Genomic DNA, 17,810 nt, shown 5'->3' on the forward strand with positions numbered 1-17,810 from the left:
GGAGAGAGAGAGTGAAGGGAGGGGAGGGGTCGCTCTATCCCTCGCGCCCACCGAATCCACTTCTCACAGCGCGGGAAGGCACGAGAAAGCGAGAGAGAGAGAGAGGAGGGAGGGTGCGTGCGTGCGTGCGTGCGTGTGTGTGAGTGTGGATTGCACCACCGCATCCCGTTCACCGTTTCTGCAGGCGGCCATGCTCTGATGGAGAGAATAAACCTGACTAGCGTTTCTTTTTCTCAGATTGACTCCCCGCCGTGTCATTCCAGATGTGACTGACAAGTCCTTTTTATGTCGCCTGCATTGAGTCCTGTGCTATTCATCTCGGAGAGACTGTGACACCATGGCTTTGGTTATGGAACCTATAAGTAAATGGACACCAAAGCAAGTGCTGGACTGGATGAAAGGTAATTTTGGATGGCATTCCTTTCATTGCATCAGGCTAGATAACGATGGTTATGGTTAGGGTGATGAGGATGGTGGTGGTGGTGGTGGTGAGCAGCGGAGGGCCACACTGCGTGTCTGTGTGTTCAGAATAGCCTAATGTTAATCCAAACATGCATGTTGTATGTATGATGTGTGGTTTGATCTAACTGGATAGTGTCAGCTGGGTGAAAGTAATAGTAAGTGGATGCGTTTAAAAGCAGTGCAGTAAAATAAATGTCCCCAAGAAGCAGGGAGTGGAGGCTCAGCATTCTGTCATCCAAGCCATAGCTATAGGCTTGGCTTGGCGAGGGGTGCGCTTGATGACAGAATGCGAGATGACTGTGTAGCTGCAGCAGCCTAGCTCATCAATGAATCTGGGAGATGTCATTCCAATCCACTCTGCCAGTCAATGGCATGCTGCAAGTCTACAGTATAGCCTATAGGCTACATGCAACCATCATCACCAGTTCATTTGCTGTGTGTGTGTGTGTGTGTGTGTGTGTGTGTGTGTGTGTGTGTGTGTGTGTGTGTGTGTGTGTGTGTGTGTGTGTGTGTGTGTGTGTGTGTGTGTGTGTGTGTGTGTGCGTGCGTGCGTGCGTGCGTGTGTGTGTGTGTGTGTGTGTGTGTGTGTGTGTGTGTGTGTGTGATTAATGTAGTTAGCTGCATGCACCCCCGCCCCCATGCACCGCCAGCCGTATACAGTCAGATCCAGCACCACGGACAGCGCACGGCTGCCTGCCATATAAGGCAAACGGACCGATTACTCGCGTTAACGTTGCTCTATTCATGGCGCGGGAACCGTTCCTTCAAACAGTGTATGAATGAGTAATCACGAATTCGTGCGTGCGTGTATGTGTGTGTGTGTGTGTGTGTGTGTGTGTGTGTGTGTGTGTGTGTGTGTGTGTGTGTGTGTGTGTGTGCGCGTGCGTGCGTGCGTGCGTGCATGCATGTAATAATACCCAAAAGAAACAACAATTGCAATGTTCCTATATAATGTTCATAGACACTTAGCCTGTCTGCAGTGCTTCAGTGGCAGTGACCCTAACATGCTTCATGATATTATTATCTCCCATTGTTTTACTTATTATATTATTCCTATAATATTATTGGGATTTAGAGTTTAGCTGCTTTTTGTATAGTCTCCATATACAATTTGTTACCAGATTATTTCCTTTTGGTTGGGTGAGGATGTCTTTATGTTGACTGATGGTGATGATGTTCCTGCTTTCATAATTGGCCTCCTCAGCCACAGTCAGCAGGCGGTGGAGTTATGGCTGCGTCCTCTGATCCGTGGCGTGTTCACTTGGAAAGCTTTGCTGTGGTGATGCAGCGTTCATTAAGAGAGGGCACAGGCACGTTTCATTCATAACAAGTAAAGTGTGAGTAGACTTTTGTTGCATGGAAATGCATATAGGGTATTTTATATACAATATGACTGAGTGACCTATGGACGAACAAAGCATGAGCTAACTCTAATGGGTTACATATGCAGATAGACGGTGTTTCCAATACAGGTTATGTGAAACGATATTATTTAGTGTATTTTGCCAGTACTTTGTGGTCGTGATCAAAGATTTTAAAGAGAAAATTTGCCTTTTCAAAACCTCCCCCCCCCAATTTGAAGCTAAAACACTTAGCAACTTATTGCTACAATGTTGAGTTGATGAGACTTCTCAGTATAGCCAACTTATAGGACCATGCAATAAAGGAAGAGAAGCTGAGTTATGAACCAGTCAGGCTCATGAGTCAGATGCCACGTGCCAGAACTCAAGTCATGAGGAGATATCTCCACACAGGTCATCCCCCTGACTTCCCTTCTCAGACAGGCTCCCAGGAAAATGGGAGTTCCCAGGACACTCACACGTAGAAGACAATACAGTATATAGTAATATAGTTTTACTGACCGATTGAGATGAGAAAGTGGAAAGCCATCATGCTGTGGAGATTTAGTAGATGTATGGATTTAGAAGGTTTCATGAATCAATCCAATGAGTCAAATAAAATTAGATAATGGGGCATGGGACCTCTAGACTCTCAGTGGCAGGTCTATGACATAAGGTCTTATTTTCTCATAAATGAGAATATGCTATACTATTAAAACTGTACTCTTATATAACAGGCCTTGCTATGGCCTCTGGAGGTTCCTCATCTCACACACTGATTCAACGGTCCACATGCCATTTTTGGGGACCAGTGCCACCAGGAGAAGTTTAGAAGTCTAGTAGAAGCAACTTTAAATGCACCCAGACATGAGACAAATTGGTGTGGTAAACAATTGCCCTCACCTACACTGGTCAAATAACGATTATTATTTTCTTTTGTGGAGGGAGGGCCAACTAAATGAATTTGTGGAATGTGGAAAAATCCCATGTTTAACACATGATATAACATGGGCAAAATATGTGGAATGTGTGGTTTTGGAACATTTTCAGGTGCTCCAGATGTGATCAAAAATATGTCATCACATGGGAAATGCATGTATTTCTTTCTGTAAGGCTTGTTCTTCCATAATGCGTGCCCTTTATAGTTGTCTAGATGTTGTCTCAATAGGCTATATATGGCAACACCTTTAGCTGAAAGCTGTGCTCTTGCACTATCCACAAACGCTCGCTTACAAATTTGAAACTGATATTATCTTTTTCTCACGGCGCAGCCGACTGCATCACGAGCCAAATTTGATTCAGTCAGGTGGGCAGGCAGTCAGGCAGACAGACAAGCAGGCAGGCAGGCGGGCAAGCAGACAGACAAGCAGGCAGGCAGGCAGGCAGACAGACAGGCAGACAAGCAGTCAGGCAGACAGACAGACAGGCAGGCGGGCAAGCAGACAGACAAGCAGGCAGACAGACAGACAGGCAGACAGGCAGTCAGGCAGACAGACAGACAGGCAGGCGGGCAAGCAGACAGACAAGCAGGCAGGCAGGCAGGCAGGCAGACAAGCAGTCAGGCAGACAGACAGGCAGACAGACAGGCAGACAAGCAGTCAGGCAGACAGACAGGCAGACAGGCAGGCAGACAGGCAGGCAGGCAGGCAGGCAGGCAGACAGGCAGGCAGGCAGACAAGCAGTCAGGCAGGCACACAGGCAGGCAGGCAGACAGGCAGCCAGGCAGACAAGCAGTCAGGCAGACAGGCAGACAGACAGGCGGTCAGGCAGACAGACAGACAGGCAGCCAGGCAGACAGACAGACAGGCAGGCAGACAGACAAGCAGTCATGCAGGCAGGCAGGCAGAAAGCAAAAGCTGTGTTCTGTGAAAGCAGAGGACTTCATTGAACCATTTATGGTGGTGTGTACATCATATTAAGCCCAAGGACGCTCAATAAGTTTGAGCCACCAAGAACACAGAGCTGCCCAGGTGCATGAAAAACCTTAGGTGTCAAACTTTGGTTTGTCCCTTCAGACAAATAATTCCCTGAGGTGGAAGCATATTTGGCTATCTGGCTAGCCAGCCTAAAGCCTCCTACACATGAAACATCGATTAATTAATTTATGTTGCTGATGTGACAATTTTGAGATATAAAATTATTTGGTGATCATGTTATATGATGTTTTATCTGTATTCACCAGGTTAGGTTTCTCTTACTTTTGCAGTTTTACATTTGATAGAAAGCCCAAAAAACAACAACAACACAGGATTATTTTGATAATTGGTGTCTATATTTTTTTTAATGATTTTGGCACTTGATTTTTGTGTGTGTAATTTATTTTGTTCCATTATTTGAAGGGATAATATACATTTTGCAAAGTATCCCCCCCACCCCTCACCATTCACCATTGAATTAGCTAGCCCTGTGAGATTAACAGCATCATTATAACACTGCTATAAGATAGCCTGGATGATAGAGATCTAGGAGCTGACAGTATCAGGCACTGTGTCCAGACATTCATCAGACGGACAGATTTAGGACTGCACTCTCTCCTTGGACCCCATCCTTCACCTGCAACACCCAAAAAAAAGGGAAAATAGCAAAGCTAGACCAACCTTCTCCTGATCTTGTAGATAACAAAGCTTGTTCTCGCATGCCCAGCAGCACCGTCCTATTAGAGAGCATGGACAGAAAGGAAGGATACTCTGCAGTCTTGAGGAGAAAACCTCAAACAGTTCCAGCATGGTAAAAAAAAGAAAATGACACAGCTAGCTAGCAGGCCTCGCAGACTCTACTGTCTCTCTGGCTGCTGTGGAAGCACTGCTCCAGCAGCAGAACACTGCTGAGGCTCACAGAAAGATGACTCATCGGCGTTTGTTTTGATTTGCACGCCCACACGGAGGAGTTTCCTCTACGTGTGTGTGTGTGTGTGTGTGTGTGTGTGTGTGTGTGTGTGTGTGTGTGTGTGTGTGTGTGTGTGTCTGTACGGGTGTGTGTGTTTTGCGCGCACAATTCATGTGCAATGTGGCACTCAGATCTGTGCCTAATGTGTGGGGTAGCGAAGGAGCGGGGACCGCTTCTTCTCAGCTCCCCGGTGTTGTACTGTATAACGACCTTATATGATCACCGCGTGCTCTGGGGAATCTGGTATACGAGGTGATGGCAAATCCAAACCTACTACAGAGAGAGGAGAGATTCAATGCAGCACCGGTTCCTGCAGTAATAACGTGGTCTCTTTCCACGCTCATGTGTTAGGACCCTAGAGCCTCCGAATGTGAGACTGAAACTCGGGCACGGAGCGGAGTAATTAATGTAGGCTATGATCTGGGGCATTTGAAATGGAAAACAGAGAATGCGATCATGTGTCATTCAGTGCAGGGGGACGTTGGGAGCCCGTGAGATGTAGAACTTCAGATGAATGTCAGCTTCAGCTCTGTTTCTGCTTCAGCTCTGGAACACAGGTCTGAGATGGCCAGTCTCCTTGATGCCTAACATTGCAATGAGAAATGCTTCATGCCAGGGTAGATTTTAACAAGTTTTTTTTTTGTGCCCTTGTCAAATATGTTTTCGGGGGCATTTTGGATTATTTCCAGGGCAGTTTTATTAAATGTTGGGAAATACCTAAGTTGCACCTATGACAGACCAATCAGTGACTCTTATCTAAGCATATTTTATTTCTAAAAGTTCATAAACAATCACAGTTTAACATCCTCATTTCCTATCTCTACAACACTGTTGATTGTCTGGCATGTTATTAATGTACTTGGCAAAAACTTCAAATAACATGCCCTATGGCAAAAGACAAAAAGCATATATCCACAGTAGACTCTTTGATGGCTTTTTTAGGGTAGAGCACGAGCGGCTCAGCAACTGTTTCTATATCATTTACAGTAGATCTGTTTCTAGTTGTGACTCAGAGGGTGGTTTGTGTATTAAAAAATGTTCCATGTTCTTAAGTTAATGCTAGTGAACTAACTGGCTAGCTAGCTTGCGCTGCCTGTCACTGAGGTAAATAACGCTATAGTAGAAGGAGGGGGTGGGGGTTGTGGAGGTACGGATGCCTAGCTGTCGATTTTCGAGTCGTGCTTTGCAAATGCAGAATAACGTTAAAGTACACTAAACTATTTTAGGGGGCATTTAAAAGCCCCCATCATCCCAATTCCAAGGGCAATTTTCGTTTTTTTAGGGGTTTTTTTGCCCCGAGCCCCCACTAATTTCCTACCCTGGTTCATGCACTGTAAGAAGAATCCCAGCCTACATGTTATTTGGACTCTCGGAGTGTCCAGGACCAGCTACCACCCCCCACCCCCGATTTAGTCTCCTGCTGACATGCTTAGAAAGTCAGTGTTGGAGGGGCTCTGACTGTGTGCTTGTTCTAGTTTCAGCTGCATTAAAGATTAAAGTTTGACTTATGGGGAAACACAACACGCACACACACACACACACACACACACACACACACACACACACACAGACACACACACACACACACACACACACACACACTTTCACCAACCATCATACACAAAGAAATGCAGCGAAGCATTTGCACTCATATATTGTGTATGGATGCACTCACACACACACACACACACACACACACACACACACACACACACACACTGGAGCAGCAGCTTTAAGTGGGGCATCGGTAGTCATGGATACCAGATGTGATGGTGTCGGAGTCACAGCACATGTCATAAGATGGGGAAGAAGCAACGCACACATTAAACACATAGTCAGTCACATGTGCATGCACACACACACACACACACACACACACACACACACATACACACACACATCCCCTTCTGATTCATGGCCCCGAGCAGGGGGGGGGGGGGAGTGCGAGCGAGGGAGAGAGTTAGACACACAGAGAGAGCGAGACAGAGGGGGAGGGAGAGAGAGTGAGACAGATACAGAGGGGGGAGGGAGAGAGAGAGGGAGAGTGAGACAGAGGGGGGGAGGGAGAGAGAGAGGGAGAGAGTGAGACAGATAGAGAGACAGAGGAGGGAGGGAGAGTGAGACAGAGGGGGGAGGGAGACAGAGAGTGAGACAGAGGGGGGAGGGAGACAGAGAGTGAGACAGAGAGAGAGACAGAGGGGGGAGGGAGAGAGTGCTCATGAGAGGCGTAAGATGGGGGAGGAAACGAGGGAGTGTGGAAGAGAGAGTGAGGCATCATGGCATCATATCAAGGCACCCTCTCTATCCGGCCGTTCAGACAGAGAGGCCTGTGTGTGTGTGTGTGTGTGTGTGTGTGTGTGTGTGTGTGTGTGTGTGTGTGTGTGTGTGTGTGTGTGTGTTCACGTACATGTTTTACTGGGCTGATTCTGCTGCACCTGCATGTGGTTGTGAGAGCCGTTAGCTTTAGGACCATTAACTTAAGGATCACACAGCTGAATTAAAGGTTGTACTACTAGACAGGACTTTCAGAAGATAAGGGTATGTTTCTGTTCAAGCTGTTAGCACACTAAGCTAAGCTATCATACTGAAGATAAGGATATGTTTCTGTTCAAGCTGTTAGCACACTAAGCTAAGCTATCATACTGTAGATAAGGGTATGTTTCTGTTCAAGCTGTTAGCACACTAAGCTAAGCTATCATACTGTAGATAAGGATATGTTTCTGTTCAAGCTGTTAGCACACTAAGCTAAGCTATCATACTGTAGATAAGGGTATGTTTCTGTTCAAGCTGTTAGCACACTAAGCTAAGCTAACATACTGTAGATAAGAGTATATTTCTGTTAAAGCTGTTAGCACACTAAGCTAAGCTATCATACTGAAGATAAGGGTATGTTTCTGTTCAAGCTGTTAGCACACTAAGCTAAGCTATCATGCTGTAATTAGGGTTAGGGTTCAAAATCAATCATTCTTTAAAGATTAAACTGCAAGCTGCAGTCTACATCTCCGTGGCACTGAGCCTATTCACCTTATGTAGCCCCGCCCACTTGTGTCACAACTTCCTGTTCAAAACGGAGATTGTTTTACCTGCTCAAACTAGTTTGACTCCCCTGGTCAAACCTAGTTTGACTCACATATGCGTCAGACTAGGTTTATGAGTCACAGGAAGTGTAAACACAATCAGAACTTCCGATTGTTCTTCCTTCCTTTACACTTCCTGTTAGTCTCTCAAGTCAGACTGTCTCTTCTACATAAGGTGAATAGGTTCACTGGATTTTAGGCTTTGACAAAATGTTGACAAAAATAATTTATTGTAGCACTAAGAGCTAATAAGTTATGTATTGTCATTGTGATAGCGTGATGGCGACGAGGCTAGGTGTGAACCACAACTGAGAAATGTTTCCTTCAAAATGGTGAAAATACATAGGAATTTAAAAAAAATCCAAATCCAAGCAAGCAAGAAATATTTTTAACTTATTTCCTGATTGCTGCAGTATATAAAGTGTGGCTGCAGGACAGGTAGTGTCCTCTAGTCTAGAGAGAGAGTGGCGTCAGCGGAGGACCAAAATGCGAGACTCATTAGCCAATGAACAGCCAGGAATTGGTCTTGCGCTACTTTTGCATGCAAAAATAAAGCTGATAATGTACAATTTGATTCAAGGGGGAAAAAAAACTTTCAGAGTATAACACAAACTGTCTATTTTGCTCCAACTCAACAGTGCTGCTTAATCCAGGACCTTACTTCCTGGAACTCTTGAGAGTAAAAACTGGTCCATTGGAGTGAATGGAGATGTCGCAACTCTTCTTACACGGCTCTGGCTGCAGGTAGTTGACGCGCAGGCGCTGACCAATTAGTGCTATCATCTTTGCAATTGGTTGAAATTACAAATCGACTGTTCAAAACCAAAGGAATAATATTCTTCAATTAAAATCCCCTTTGAAATAGTTGGCTGAATGTCAGCATGTGAGCATATTAACAATGGCAAATCCATACGTCGTAGATACCCTGTGAAAAACCTGTAGCTGTGTCGCACCTTTTCAAGCCTTCTCCTCTTCCCAGACTTGGAAAGGGATTTGATTGTGGAGATAAAAACGGTATGGAGGGCATGTAGGCTAAGGCTAAGGCAGTCATGTTAGCATCATATAATCCTTCTTTTACAGTAATATTGACCGTAGTCACTTCAGATTCTCTCAGGTCAACTAGCGCCTCAGCTGCCTCTGAACTCCTTGCAGCTTCCAGGTCGACCCTGTCTTCCTTTCCCCCACTCCTTCAGATTGCCTCTTGACACCTCCCGCTGGCTGGATTTCAGCGAGGCGGCGGCAGAACACTTGAAGGCTTATGTACTGGTCCGGGGAGCTAAAATGCCACGCTCTTAAAGAATATTCTGTCATGATGTGATGAATATTTCACAGTGGGAATATTTTTAGCGAGTGTTGCGTCGTTTCTTTGCACTCACCAAAGCACTTTAGTCCAGCTGGAAACTCACAGATGGTGGCAGAATTATTTCGCTGCCTGCTGCCACTCTTTGCGGCCATCAGCCCACACTCTGACCCGAGCCCAGTCTCCAAGGAAATGCCCACTCTGACCAGAGGCCAGTCTCCAAGGACAAGCCCACTCTGACCCGAGGCCAGTCTCCAAGGAAACACCCACTCTGACCCGAGCCCAGTCTCCAAGGAAACACCCACTCTGACCAGAGGCCAGTCTCCAAGGAAACACCCACTCTGACCCGAGGCCAGTCTCCAAGGAAACGCCCACTCTGACCCGAGCCCAGTCTCCAAGGAAACACCCACTCTGACCCGAGGCCAGTCTCCAAGGAAACACCCACTCTGACCCGAGGCCAGTCTCCAAGGAAACGCCCACTCTGACCCGAGCCCAGTCTCTAAGGAAACGCCCACTCTGACCCGAGCCCAGTCTCCAAGGAAACGCCCACTCTGACCCGAGGCCAGTCTCCAAGGACAAGCCCACTCTGACCCGAGGCCAGTCTCCAAGGAAACGCCCACTCTGACCCGAGGCCAGTCTCCAAGGAAACGCCCACTCTGACCCGAGCTCAGTCTCCAAGGAAAAGCCCACTCTGACCCGAGCTCAGTCTGCAAGGAAACACCCACTCTGACCCGAGCTCAGTCTCCAAGGAAACCCCCACTCTGACCCGAGCTCAGTCTCCAAAGAAACGCCCACTCTGACCCGAGCCCAGTCTCCAAGGAAAGGCCCACTCTGACCCGAGCTCAGTCTCCAAGGAAACGCCCACTCTGACCCGAGCTCAGTCTCCAAAGAAACGCCCACTCTGACCCGAGCCCAGTCTCCAAGGAAACGCCCACTCTGACCCGAGCTCAGTCTCCAAGGAAAAGCCCACTCTGACCCGAGCTCAGTCTGCAAGGAAACACCCACTCTGACCCGAGCTCAGTCTCCAAGGAAACGCCCACTCTGACCCGAGCTCAGTCTCCAAAGAAACGCCCACTCTGACCCGAGCTCAGTCTCCAAGGAAAGGCCCACTCTGACCCGAGCTCAGTCTCCAAGGAAACGCCCACTCTGACCCGAGCTCAGTCTCCAAGGAAAAGCCCACTCTGACCCGAGCTCAGTCTCCAAGGAAAAGCCCACTCTGACCCGAGCTCAGTCTCCAAGGAAACGCCCACTCTGACCCGAGCCCAGTCTCCAAGGAAAAGCCCACTCTGACCCGAGCTCAGTCTCCAAGGAAAAGCCCATTCTGACCCGAGCCTAGTCTCCAAGGAAAAGCCCATTCTGACCCGAGCCTAGTCTCCAAGGAAACGCCCATTCTGACCCGAGCTCAGTCTCCAAGGAAAAGCCCACTCTGACCCGAGCTCAGTCTCCAAGGAAACGCCCAATCTGACCCGAGCCCAGTCTCCAAGGAAACGCCCACTCTGACCCGAGCCCAGTCTCCAAGGAAAAGCCCACTCTGACCCGAGCTCAGTCTCCAAGGAAACGCCCACTCTGACCTGAGCTCAGTCTCCAAGGAAACGCCCACTCTGACCCGAGCCCAGTCTCCAAGGAAAAGCCCACTCTGACCCGAGCCCAGTCTCCAAGGAAAGGCCCACTCTGACCCGAGCCCAGTCTCCAAGGAAAGGCCCACTCTGACCCGAGCTCAGTCTCCAAGGAAAAGCCCACTCTGACCCGAGCTCAGTATCCAAGGAAACGCCCACTCTGACCCGAGCCCAGTCTCCAAGGAAACGCCCACTCTGACCCGAGCCCAGTCTCCAAGGAAAAGCCCACTCTGACCCAAGCTCAGTCTCCAAGAAAACGCCCACTCTGACCTGAGCTCAGTCTCCAAGGAAACGCCCACTCTGACCCGAGCCCAGTCTCCAAGCAAACGCCCACTCTGAGCCGAGCTCAGTCTCCAATGACAAGCCCACTCTGACCTGAGCCCAGTCTCCAAGGAAACACCCACTCTGACCCGAGCTCAGTCTCCAAGGAAACGCCCACTCTGACCCGAGCTCAGTCTGCAAGGAAACGCTCACTCTGACCCGAGCCTAGTCTCCAAGGAAACGCCCATTCTGACCCGAGCCTAGTCTCCAAGGAAACGCCCACTCTGACCCGAGCCCAGTCTCCAAGGACAACCCCGGCACGGTTTTGTCCATCTGATTCAGTTAACGTGTTAACGGACACGTGGCAAAGTCACGGCTCTGACGGTGTTTCTATTGGAAAAAGAGAGCGACACACACATCCAATCCCAAATAGGGGCAGGTGCTGAGCTGAACTGGAACAGTGAAACTACAAATATTTAAAAAAAAAAAAAACTGCTCGCACACTGCAGGGCTCCTTTTCAAAATGTATTGCACCAACTGGAGTGACGTTTCCAGCTAGATGCTCTTCATCAGACTAAAGTGACACAGCAGGACGCCATCAGAGATATAGCAGATACAGTCACATGATGCAGTCACATGATGAAATTAGATGAGATGAATAACACCTGTGTCTGGACATAATGTGTAAAATAAATGCATGGGAGAAATACATAAGTCAATACAATAGGTATAGCAAAACAATGCAATCACATCTACCATTCACATTGGGAATGGAAATATAGAGAATTCATTCCATAAAATCAGAAAAAACATGTACAGTATATATAAATATACCAATCATAGTAGCTACTAGTGGAAACCAATATTTTACACATTATAATGTGACACTACCATCCTCCCACACACAAAAAGGAGAGACTAGTAGAAACAGGACAAAATTAGTTAGAAGGACTACATAGAAAAGGGTGTCCCCATCTACCGTGGCTGACAGGCCATCAGGTAAGGGGACACGCTGGAGGCGCCTCTGATTGTCTAAAGGGTGGTGCACTACATACAGCCAGGGACCAACAGTTTGAAAAAAGACCCAGAAGAAATACTCCACATGAAACAATATTAATGTAGTAACTGGACATAACTAGATAAACAGAGTCACAAAAAGGGGCGGATATCCATTTCCTCATTGAGGCCCTTAGGTGACATTGTGTCTAAAGTATAAATCCAGAAAAGTTCACGTTGTAAAAGGAGCTTGTTGATGTCACCACCCCTCCGTGGGCGCTGGACATGTTCAACACCATGTTTCTATTGGAGCCATATTCTGCTGTAAATGCAGTCTTTTTTATTATGGCCTTCAACAATCTCTTCAGTCAGCATGTGGAATGCGTATGTAGGCTACTGTGTGTGTGTGTGTGTGTGTGTGTGTGTGTGTGTGTGTGTGTGTGTGTGTGTGTGTGTGTGTGTGTGTGTGTGTGTGCCGTGGGTGTGTGTGTGTGTGGGTGTGTGTGTGTGTGTGCATGCGTGCGTGCGTGCGTGTGTGTGTGTGTGTGTGTGTGCGTGTGCGTGTGTGTGTGTGTGTGTGTGTGTGCGCGCGCACATAGTGTGTGTGTGTGCTCCTTAGCCCAGCATCAGTGCCGTGTCCTGAGGGGAAGCAACTGCTGATCCCTCACTTCTGCTTGGAAGGCCTCTCCTCCTCTGGTCGCCTGGCAACCCTCACGTTTGCGAGGAGGAGGGGCTTATCTTGCCCAGGAGAGAGAGAGGGAGGGAGGGAGGGAGGGAGGGAGGGAGGGAGGGAGGGAGGGAGGGAGGGAGGGAGGGAGGGAGAGAGATTTGGCTGAACTGTGTGAGCTGTGAATGAAGCTGTCAAAATGGCATGCTTGGGCTAGCCTCACTGCACAGGGGTTCAGTGATGGTCGGGACCATGGGATCACTCCATGGTTCTCAGGGAGACAACTCAATTGAACATGCTCAAACTCTGCACCCACATGGAGCAATGGGCAGAAGTGTAACATTGGAAAAACCTGGACCATTATGCACCTCATCATGATAACACCCAGAAGAAGAAAAGCAAGACAGTTGACAGAAGCAAACATTTTGTTATGCAGTGCAAAGCATGAGGGCAAGATGCAAGCAAAATCAAAAATACTCTTCAGTATTAAGTTAAGTTAAGTTAGTTAGACATGTCACACATAGCAGGAAGAACAGTATTTCCACCAAACACGGTCACTCCACACACACACACACACACACACACACACACACACACACACACACACACACACACACATTGACATGATTACTGTAAAAGCTGGTGTAAACACAATCCCAACTATCTATATAGACCAGACTGGCATTGCGTCATCAAGGGCCAAGCGCCAAGGCCACACCCCCTTTTGGGGGAAAGAATTGCTCTGTTGAAGAAACGCTGTTGTGTAGCAGTGGTTGATATATGATGCTGCGTGACAGTTACTAGTGTAATAGATGCATGCTTACTGCTGATGGATAGCTAGCTTCAGTGGGAGGCTGCCGGAGTACAGTCATAGAGTAACCTTAGAGCAGCATCAGAATGTCGTCTCCATCTAAATCTTAATAATTAATAATGAACAATTCATAATGAATGCTACCTGCTGACTCCATCAAATACTGTATGTGTAGATGTTGGGATAAGCTACTGTGTGTGGGGTCATTGATCCACTTAGACAGAGGGAGGCTGAAGGGGCATGGCAGCTGACCATCTACCTTCATTTATTATGCTCAGATTCATGCAGCAAAATAATCACTACACATGTCTATAAAACAGAGGTTTGTTTAACACTAAATTAATCCATACAATATCTCGCCACACTATAATTGGAGAGCATGGCGGCGCACAATTGCTCAAACAGCTGAGCAGGCGAGGCCGCGTACCGTTTGAGTTTGCGGGCGAGGCTGCGCAGCAGCTGAGCTGCATCACCGAGGCCGCGAGGCGGGCAAGACCTCGACAGCAAACCAACGAGGTACGGACCAAAGAGGAGGAGGAGGAGGAGGACGAGGCACGGCAGGAGGGAGGGATGCTAGAAAGGAGCGCGCTCTGTTTCTAGTTGTCATAATTCATAGCTAAAAACCATTGCATTACAGAATCTGAAGCTTTCTATCCGGGCACGGCCATGGTGTTTTGCGAAGTACCCGTATGTGCCAGTCTGGTCTCTGGATAAGCTATGATATACATATCATAAATACATATATATAAAACATATTCCCAAGTCTGTAGTTCCCAGGGGGAAGGAGCATCAGCTTATGATGTGATTACACAGAAAGACCCTTTTGACTTTTTGTGTGTTTCAGCTGTGCACAGGGCAGGCTATATTTGTTTGACTCTTATAACACTACATGACCTACTTAAGCTTAAGGTCACTTTTCAACTTTCCTGCAGTTACTGTGAATGCAGTACACCTTGATGCAAGCAGACATTTTGCTGCTGGATAGACTTTCGTTGTGGCCTGATCTCGACTAATTATATCTACAGAATCTTAATATCACCAACTGTCTGGCAAGGTACAGTACAGATGTATCTGTGTGTGTGTGTGTGTGTGTGTGTGTGTGTGTGTGTGTGTGTGTGTGTGTGTGTGTGTGTGTGTGTGTGTGTGTGTGTGTGTGTGTGTGTGTGTGTGTGTGTGTGTGTGTGTGTGTGTGTGTGTGTGTGTGTGTGTGTGTGTGTGTGTGTGAACGTCATGTGCTATTTCTAGCTGGCATATGAACTAAGCTGATGAACCCAGATCAGATGTTTGTCCTCCAGGGGAAGCATTCTGACTCATTCGATTGGCTAGCAGCTGTGCACAACTATGTGTGTGTGTGTGTGTGTGTGTGTGTGTGTGTGTGTGTGTGTGTGTGTGTGTGTGTGCTTATTTAGATGACAGTGACAAGGCTGGCCTTGATATAGAAACACTCCGGCTGAGTCTGAGCTGTGTGACGGCAGCGGCTTCCTCCCTCATAATGAAATCACCATGGCATCACGACACATTTGAAGCAGCAAAACCCGACGAGAGGCACCTCTAAACACATTGCCACCCTGTGTGTGTGTGTGTGTGTGTGTGTGTGTGTGTGTGTGTGTGTGTGTGTGTGTGTGTGTGTGTGTGTGTGTGTGTGTGTGTGTGTGTGTGTGTGTGTGTGTGTGTGTGTGTGTGTGTGTGTGTGTGTGTGAAGTAGGCCATGGCTATAGTGAGAGGCTTTCCCAGAGGGAGCGGTGGAACCTCTTTGATCCTTTATTCATCACCTCTCTATGTAACAAGAAGGCAGTGGCGGCTGGAGGAAGGAGAGGACAAGGAAGCAACAATCAATAATCAATCATAGGAACGAGTTGTGAGGATGCGATTGTACTGTAACTCTGCACTGAATGTGAAATCAGCATCGTAGATACTTTGTTATATCACAAATATGGATAGATTGTAATATGGTGACAAGTCATCGTGTACATGAGGATTCTCAACCTTTTTCATAACAAGGACCCCCTAATTTAGGCCCACGGACTCCCATTTAATGAGATTTCGTCTCTCAAACCCAAACCTGAGAAATATTTTTTTATGTTAAATATGATTTTTGTCCACAATTTCATAACCATCTGAAGGTAAGCTGAAGCTATGATCAAAACAGTAATTTTTCTACATTCTCTAACTGTGTTAAATTAAATCAAGGAGGTCAAGTTTAGCAATTGGTCAATTTTCTGGGGACCCCTGAAACTCCCTCAGGGCCCCCTGGTGGTTCCTGAACCTCTGGTGTAGCAGATAGTATAATGAACCTCTGGTGTAGCAGATAGTATAATGAACCTCTTGTGTAACAGATAGCAGGTAGCAGATGAACCTCTGGTGTAGCAGATATCAGGTAGCAGGTGAACCTCTGGTGTAGCAGATATCAGGTAGCAGGTGAACCTCTGGTGTAGCAGATAGTATAATGAACCTCTGGTGTAGCAGATAGTATAATTAACCTCTTGTGTAACAGATAGCAGGTAGCAGATGAACCTCTGGTGTAGCAGATAGTATAATGAACCTCTGGTGTAGCAGATAGTATAATGAACCTCTGGTGTAGCAGGTAGCAGGTGAACCTCTGGTGTAGCAGATATCAGGTAGCAGGTGAACCTCTGGTGTAGCAGATAGTATAATGAACCTCTGGTGTAGCAGATAGTATAATTAACCTCTTGTGTAACAGATAGCAGGTAGCAGATGAACCTCTGGTGTAGCAGATAGTATAATGAACCTCTGGTGTAGCAGATAGTATGATGCACCTCTGGTGTAGCAGGTAGCAGGTGAACCTCTGGTGTAGCAGATAGCAGGTAGCAGGTGAACCTCTGGTGTAGCAGATAGTATGAGGAACCTCTGGTGTAGCAGGTAGCAGGTGAACCTCTGGTGTAGCAGATAGTATGACATTGCTGCAACTAAAAAATGTGCTTCTGTCCTTCAGAAGGGGAAGCAGGGATGTAGGTGGGGAGGTTGAGAAGAGGAAGGGCAAACGAACGAGGGAGTGGTGGAGGAGAAGAGAAGGTGGTGATTAGTTTGAAACGTCTCCCTTATAGGAATGGATCTGTACGGTATAAAGACTTCCATTTTGAGAAATAGCCATCTCTCTGTTTTCTTTCTCGTTCCCTCTTTCTCTCATAGTGAGGGTCAGGAAGTCACATATTCACAAATCCTACTTATTAGCTGCGGTTGAACTGTTTTGAAACGATTTCACAGATTTAATAAATTTGTCTCAATGAAAATTTAAGATTTGATAAATTTGTCTCAATGAAAATTTAGACTCCGTAGAGAGTAAATAGAGATTTTTTCAACCGCATACATTTCACATGTAAAAATGAATGATTGCATATGGACCCACAATCATATCTCTCATATATCTATGCTAGCCACATGAGGGAAAAAAAACATTATTCACATACAGTATGACTTTTAACATGACCTGCGTAAGGATAAAGACCAGATTCAAACCCAGACTGTTGCTGTTGTGTAGTACAGTATATGTGCTGCAGGCCAACAGAGACACTGTCCCATTGGAGTTGTTTCTCTTAAAATTACACACACACACACACACACACACACACGCGCGCACGCACGCACGCACACACACACACACATATACACATGTTATGTTATTACAGTCATGAAGGTACAGTGTCACAGGAATTTATTATTACTTAGGTAGGTTACTATAGGTTATAGAATGGAATTTCACCACTCCTCATCCACATTATAATGATTCAAACAGCTTATATAAACCAAATGAATGGAAACCAAGAGTCCAGGAAGTGTCTTATAAAAGTATATTTAAAGCCATAACATTCTCCTATAAACTGCATTATAGGAGGACTGAATCTCAATGTACCATCTGATCAATGTACAGAGTCCAAATATTCAGTGGCGATGTCACAATTTGACATACGCTTTATACTGCAAGGCAGGAAAAGAGGGGGCAGAGGAATGTGATGATCTCTTGTAAATGTGTGTGTGCGTCGGGGCAGTCTGACAGGGAGACTGTTATCAGCAAGTGTTCCTGTCTCATGGTCATTGTCATGCTGAGTTTCTGAAGGCCAGTAGAGTAGAGGAGAAATCAAATCTGCTCCTTGGTGTGTGTCTACCTGTCCATATGCATTTATGACTAATAACTATTTGTATAAGATGGAGCCATGTCTGTCTATATGATTCTGTCCTTATGACATAACTCATAGCATTAATTATGTGTATGCAATTATAGCTTATAACAGCTTATTGATTAGGAAATGCCAATGGAACTTCAATTTTCTACAACACTAGGCATCTCGCTCGCTACTCGCGCTCGATGCCTAGGCTCGGCCTCGCCTGCGTCTCCTTGTGTGTGTGTATGTGCCCCATTATGATATCACTGATGA

At 46.7% G+C, this 17,810-nt stretch overlaps 1 protein-coding gene across 1 annotated transcript in view; it reads left to right on the forward strand.

The window, feature by feature from the left end:
- Positions 1–337: 337 nt before the first annotated feature.
- LOC310789694 (connector enhancer of kinase suppressor of ras 2) overlaps positions 338–17,810 on the forward strand; it is a gene marked incomplete at both ends in the record, with an annotated part of 82,124 nt that continues 64,651 nt past the window's right edge. Inside the window, one exon of the mRNA XM_083651352.1 lies at positions 338–401. Within this exon, the coding sequence (XP_083507478.1) occupies positions 338–401 (64 nt within the window). The remainder of the gene's footprint in view (positions 402–17,810) is intronic.

Source organism: Poromitra crassiceps (genome assembly GCF_964638095.1).
Source record: "Poromitra crassiceps genome assembly, chromosome: 15".
NCBI lineage: Eukaryota > Metazoa > Chordata > Actinopteri > Beryciformes > Melamphaidae > Poromitra > Poromitra crassiceps.